Source organism: Nymphaea colorata, chromosome 5, assembly GCF_008831285.2.
Source record: "Nymphaea colorata isolate Beijing-Zhang1983 chromosome 5, ASM883128v2, whole genome shotgun sequence".
NCBI classification, from domain to species: domain Eukaryota; kingdom Viridiplantae; phylum Streptophyta; class Magnoliopsida; order Nymphaeales; family Nymphaeaceae; genus Nymphaea; species Nymphaea colorata.
In genome coordinates, this window is record NC_045142.1 from 19,934,084 (window position 1) to 19,940,276 (window position 6,193).

The 6,193-nt window shown below is 38.4% G+C and overlaps 1 protein-coding gene across 1 annotated transcript; it reads right to left on the reverse strand.

Annotated features, from left to right (window-relative positions):
* On the reverse strand, positions 1–4,959 carry LOC116255235 (UDP-glycosyltransferase 85A2-like). The gene is made up of 3 exons (XM_031631015.2): positions 4,412–4,959; positions 2,991–3,588; positions 1–782 (listed from the first exon to the last, which is right to left on the reverse strand). Exons 1-3 carry the CDS (start codon positions 4,931–4,933, stop codon positions 583–585), a joined length of 1,320 nt encoding a protein of 439 aa, XP_031486875.2. The 5' UTR covers positions 4,934–4,959; the 3' UTR covers positions 1–582.
* Positions 4,960–6,193: the final 1,234 nt, after the last annotated feature.

Here is a 6,193-nt window from a genome sequence, read left to right on the forward strand (position 1 = left end):
TCTGACTAAGAAAAAAAATGATGGCTATTCATTGTCAGACACTTCCAAGATTCTATTATCTAGCAAGGCATAGCTTCAACTTCATCCACATTTTCTTTTCTTTCATGCCTTCTCAGCCTGCAAATCAAAATAAAGTTCTTAATTAAGTACCAATACCAACTTCATCCATTTTTTCTTTTCCTTTCGTGCCTTCCCAACCTGCAAATCAAAATAAAGTTCTTAATTAAATGTTAAAATAAATCATTATTAAAAATTAATTTCTATTTCAAGTTCAACTTAGAAACAACTCAGATTTCTATCACCCCATCCATCTACAATTTCTTGCCTTCCTGCACCAAATTTCCATATCAATTCTTCATATGGAACCTCCCTGACAGTAGTAGCTTTATTTTCCTGCTCAATTTTTGCCAGCCCCCTCGACAACTGCTCTTTTGAGGGTCTCGACACCTTCGGCCATCCTCGGCATGGTTAGCTGCCCTGCTGTCACGGCAATGGCCTCTATCTCGCCTTCAGCCCTTGGCCGCCTGCTGGCTCCACGCTCGGCCGAGCACTTCTGTCGTGGCAATGGCGTCTATCTCACCTTCAGCCCTTGGCCGCCTGCTGGCTCCACGCTCGGCCGAGCACTTCTCGGCTCTTGACCCGACGCACGTGGGTGCCGTGGTCGACACCTTCGGCCATCCTCGGCATGGGTAGCTGCCCTGCTGTCGCGGGAATGGCCTCTATCTCGCCTTCAGCCCTTGGCCACCTGCTGGCTCCACGCTCGGCCGAGCACTTCTCGACAACTGATCTTTTGAGGGTCTTGTAAGCATAGGTATTGTAAGAATATTGTAAATTTATTTTTGTAATTTGTTAGCAATTAAAAAAAACCTAAAAATAGTGATAATTCAGAAAAAATCTAGAAAAATGTTTTCTATATAAAACAACTCATTACAATATCACACACATAATAAATATTCATAAATCTTCATCTATGGACACAATAATGATAACGACATGATTACGATGATAAAAATTGAGGTCTTAAAGACTTACAATAAATGTTTTACTGTTTTTACATCATATTATCAAACAATTAAAATAAGCAACCTATCTATTCACTTTCTTCATGTTTATTATAATATTCAAACTCATTTTGCTTCATTGTCTTCATCCCCTTCAAGTGGAACGTCCTCACCAGCATATGCAGGCTCACCTTCTTCAATGTTCAAAAGGAGTAGGCCACAATGAGGCCTCCATCCTTTCACATCAAATTCCTGAGATGAACAGTGCTGCTAAGAGCGTCATTGTCAAAATTCAAAAGCAATTGCAAATTCCAAATAATGGCTATTAATGGTGCTAGGGTCACTCTCAAAAAGCATGTTTTTTCTTCCAGCAGCCACAATTCCTCATCTGTTCAGTTCAAGCATTCCAAGATAGTCAAACAAACTGAAATATTCATCCCCAAAATATTCCATGTGGTGAAACATGAAGAGGTAATCAGTAATCTGTGACTCAAGGTGGTCTCCGTAGCAGAGCTACATCTGGTGTGGGCAATTACCGACATCAGCCTACAAATTTTGCCTTATTTACATATGTAAACATAATTGAATTTAGTTTTTTTTTTTTCATATGAGTACCCCTTCAAGTTTAAAATTTAAACTTAGAGTGCCCCTCAATCAGAAATTTCTAGCTCTGACACTGGTGGTCTCCCAATATATTAGTTCCATTCGCATGAAAAACTGGACTTTACTTGTTAAACAATAGCATGACATTTTCAATTTGCAATCAAAATTGGAAATCATTGATGAGATGCAAGCATGAATGGTAAGAAATAATTTATGGAAACCATTATTGTATCTTATCAAGTTATTTGAGGGTCCCTATCAATAGGATGTAGGAAACCAATGGATTTCTTGGATGAATGCCTTCATACATTTTAATGGTTGCATAGATAAACCCTGAGGTCAAAACCTTAAAGGCATAAGGATACGCCCGCCCTTGAGGGTCTTGCACCGAAAGCAGTTTCTTCTAAATTGATATTGAAAGAATATGATGATTTGTTTTCTTTCAACATCCACTACCCTTTTCTTGGATACTATAAAGAAAAGTACAAAGTTGTGATTGAGTTTCATGCACAAAGGTGTGCATGCACAAGTGTACACCATAAGGAAAAATAAGGAGGTTGGGTATTTTCAAATTTTTTTATAAAAAAATATTTACTTTTTAAACTTTTTCGTAACCTCTTCTTGTCCTTTTAAAGTGTTTCTTTTTTTACATTAAACAGAGATATTTTGGTCCTTGCACACTGGTGAACAATTTTTCGCGCATAAACACCCAAATAACTGTAGATTTTACACGTGGTTTTACTGCATCAATCTTATATTGACGGTAGGAAAGAATATATATATATATATATATATATATATATATACAAAACTAAAGGTAGACATGTGGATTAAGTGTGCTGGCGGCAGAACGAGTTCTTTTAATGATGGAGAACTTGAGTCAATAACCCAGGTCTGATGTGAGCACCCCATGTGGGGTGGAGGGCAAGAATTGCTTTTTACTGTGTTGACGAAGAGCTCTGTTGTCTAAATAATCAGAGAGATCATGTCTCCCTCGATTCCAAGTTTCCAACACATACTTCTTCCATTAGAAAAAAAAAATTACATTTCCTCTACACAGTTTTGATACCACATTAACAGTAATCAAGTGATAATTTTCTTTCTTATTTTATTAAACAGTTGATGAACATAAATAGGAAATATTATAATATTGAATTTCATAGATAAGAAATCGTACCATTAATATACCATGTCTTGAAACTTAAATTTTTAATTGAACCTCTTTCTCTATGACCAAATTTAGAACCCCACTTGGGTCTGGTTCCGAGCTGCTCTTGTCAACAGCCCGACCTTCACGATAGCTAAAACAAGAACCAAATAAAGGAGAAGACACGGAAAGAATTGGCCCATGCAGAAGGTAGCCAATCATAAGGCTTCATAGTTCACCTTTTATGACAGAGAGAAAATCATGGAATCTCCTAAAAGAATCACCGCCCTCTATCATGCTCATCTCGCCATGCTTCTTCAACTCAACGACCCTCTCTTTGATGCCATGATCACTTAACAAAGCCTCCAACTTGCTCTTGATTTCTTCCTTAGTAACAAGCTCATCACAGACCTGTGTCACGCTCAGTCCCACCTTCCAAATATGAACTATGCAACTTTGGTTTTGAAATTGGTCACCAATGTAAGGCCAGCACAACATGGGCACTCCATTGCTCAGCCCTTCCATGGTCGAATTCCAACCACAGTGGGTTAGAAAGCAGGCTACAGATGGATGTGCCAGCACCTCCTGCTGCGGCGCCCATCCCACGACGAGTCCGTGCCTTGTTATCCGGTCCATGAATCCTTCAGGGTACAGCGCATCTTGTTTTTCCATGACGCCCGGCCGGCAAACCCAAAGGAAGGGCCTGCCGGTAAGCTCGAGACCGAGTGCTAGCTCGTCAATTTGGCGCTGGTTGAGCATGGTGGTGCTGCCCAGTGAGACATAGATTACTGAGCCGGCAGGCCACTGATCAAGCCAGTCAAGGCAGCTCCAGTCTTCCTTGATATATCATTAGATTCTTGTTTTTGTGTCCATGACAAATTTTGACTAATCAAAACCCATGTTCAGTTCTGTCCAAAGAATACATGTCTTGAGAAAAATGTATAATTCGTCTAAAAGGTGCACCTATTTTTGGCATGAAGTAATACAGTAAGTGATGAATAATTGTATTAGAGTTATGAAGTGGGATGGGACCTCTCACCTACTCTTCTTGAGTAGGCGAACTTGCACCTAGACTGGTGCTCAGATGTGCAAATGAGCAAGGCTTTTAAAACAATTAGATAATAAAACCTGCATACAGGACATGCAGTGAAGAATAATTTATTGCATGTCCTGTATCTTCTGACCAACGCATGCGCAGAAAATAATACTAAAAAACTGTCGGCAGTTTCTCAATTGAGAAAAAAAAAAGTAAGATTCGACTCTTGGGTTCGTCCACATTAATCTTTCGTCCTTTTTTTACTGTACGTGTAAGAAACACAAATCATTGCCAAGCATTCCAAAATTCTTAGCTTTGGGAGAAAAAGGAAAAGAAAGTGAAAAGATGTTAAGACTGTGATTGAGAAAGTTAGAAGCCAGGAAACATGTCAAACGTGCGCAGAAAAAAATGGAATACATGGTCTGCCACTATGAAGGGTTCAGAAGCTGGGAAAGAAAAGCAATTATGATTAGCAGCAGCCCAAACTTTGTGGCCTACAAAGGCAATTCAATTCGTTGTCCTACACATATCTATACATTTGGAAACCGCAACTGATTGTTCTCCCATACAAGTTCTACATTTAAAACTGAATAAACTTAATCGTCAAAAGGAGTAGATTTAAACTGAAACAAGACAAAGAGCAGACAGATTCAATGTACCGTTTTCATCTATGGTTCCAGAGGCAAGCAACAAAGGAATCTTTTTGAAGATGGCTAAGAACCAAGCGGAAGCCGGCCAGAACACTGCTCTCCTGATTTCTAGCTTCACTGCAACGCTCAGAAGAGTACCGATCATGCCATCAACTATCATGAACGTTATCTTTCCCTTTTCGTCCTCATTGATCTTCAGAATGAGCTCTTCTAAGAACCTGGGCATGACATGGAGAATGGCATTCGACATTTCTTTGAAGTTCCATCGATCTTCCTGAGAGTCCACACCGTCCGGTATGGATGTCAAGCGTATACTCCCACTGTACTCGCTGGTGAAGGTCTCTGGAAGCGACTTCACTATGCGAGAGTGAATGAAATCGGTATTGACAAAGGTGACCATGAAGCCTTCCTCTGCCAGGCGATGGGCGAACTCCATGAGTGGCTTGACATGGCCCTGTGCAGGAAATGGGAGCAGCAGCACATGTGGTCTCCCCATTCTGAAAGACCCTAATCTGCACTGCAGTCTTCTAATTGCCTGCAGAATTATATATATATATATATATATATATGATGTACATTAAATTCCGATTAGTTCTTTCAACTACCACTGTGCAAAGTTCTCAACAAAAACCTTGTATTTTCCACATTCAAGAGACTTTGCCAGAAAAATAAAACAGAAGCACCTCAATCAAGGGCTGTGTTTTATCCTCGTACACTTCGTGCATCCGCATTAATTATTAGAAGTTTTCGTGACGAATTTGTTATGGTGCTATATTTATTTAGCATTTTTTTCGTAAAAAAGAAGTATGGCCGATTTTGAAATTTACAGTAATCTTTGTATATTAGAAAAACATGACACTAGATTGGCCACAAGTGATGTCAACATTTATGTCATTTTTTAGGAGTATTTCATTCTACCAGGTAGTTGAGAGAAGAGGCGTCCACCTTTCTTCTTCTTTTTTCTTAAGCATTTTGTTTTTATGTTTTTTTGCTTCTATAGTTTTTGTACAATTCAAGTTGCAAGTTTGTTTTCTTGCATTTTATTGTTTTTGCTCCATTCCAGTGCCAACAACAGCTTCAGCTTTCCAGAGGGGACTGGACATGAGACTTATTTCCCTTCCTAACCATAGGTTTGGGTGGCCCTATGAGTTTATTCTAGAAGTATGTATGGCTTTTCGTCTATGGTTACAAAAGGTTACCAGAATGTCCTCTAAACCCAGAGTATTATCCTTTACCAGTGTCACAGATATGGCACGACTTTTGAAAATCTTGCAATATATATGAGAAAATCAAATAAAACACAAGAAACAAATATAGATCTGAAAATCTTACAAAAATGAAAATATCGTTACTTTTTTTCGTATTTTTTAGATCTATTTTTAAATTTTTTTAAAGCTTTCTATGATTGATTAACTTTTGAATTATCGAGATTTTTCTTAGATTATTAACTTTGCCAAAAATTAGTTGAACATCACCGAGATTTTTGCAAATCGATGTTTGTGATGTTGTCTTCACCATACTTCTGTCGTCGCAAAAGCTAATCATTTTGTGTAATGCCTTTCTTCTCCAATATCTATATGATATGTAAGATGCATTAATTAGCTTATATATGTTGAAGGGACTGTCTTCCTGAGTCAGAAAAGAGAAGAGATTAATGCTCGTATTTTGAGCTTACTTATTGTTTTCGATTTATTTAGTTCCAGATCCACATCTTTTTATCTTATAAAGACATCAGGCTTCATCTGTAGCAGTCATC

Bases quoted from the DNA above. Each gene is read 5' to 3' on its own strand.
- LOC116255235 (XM_031631015.2), bottom strand. From the start codon at position 4,933: ATGGGGAGACCACATGTGCTGCTGCTCCCATTTCCTGCACAGGGCCAT. The intron at 3,589-4,411 runs GTTTAAATCTAC...TGATATATCAAG, and splicing joins CTGCTCTTTGTCTTGTTTCA to GAAGACTGGAGCTGCCTTGA. The intron at 783-2,990 runs GTGAACTATGAA...TCAAAAGATCAG, and splicing joins TTTTCTCTCTGTCATAAAAG to TTGTCGAGAAGTGCTCGGCC.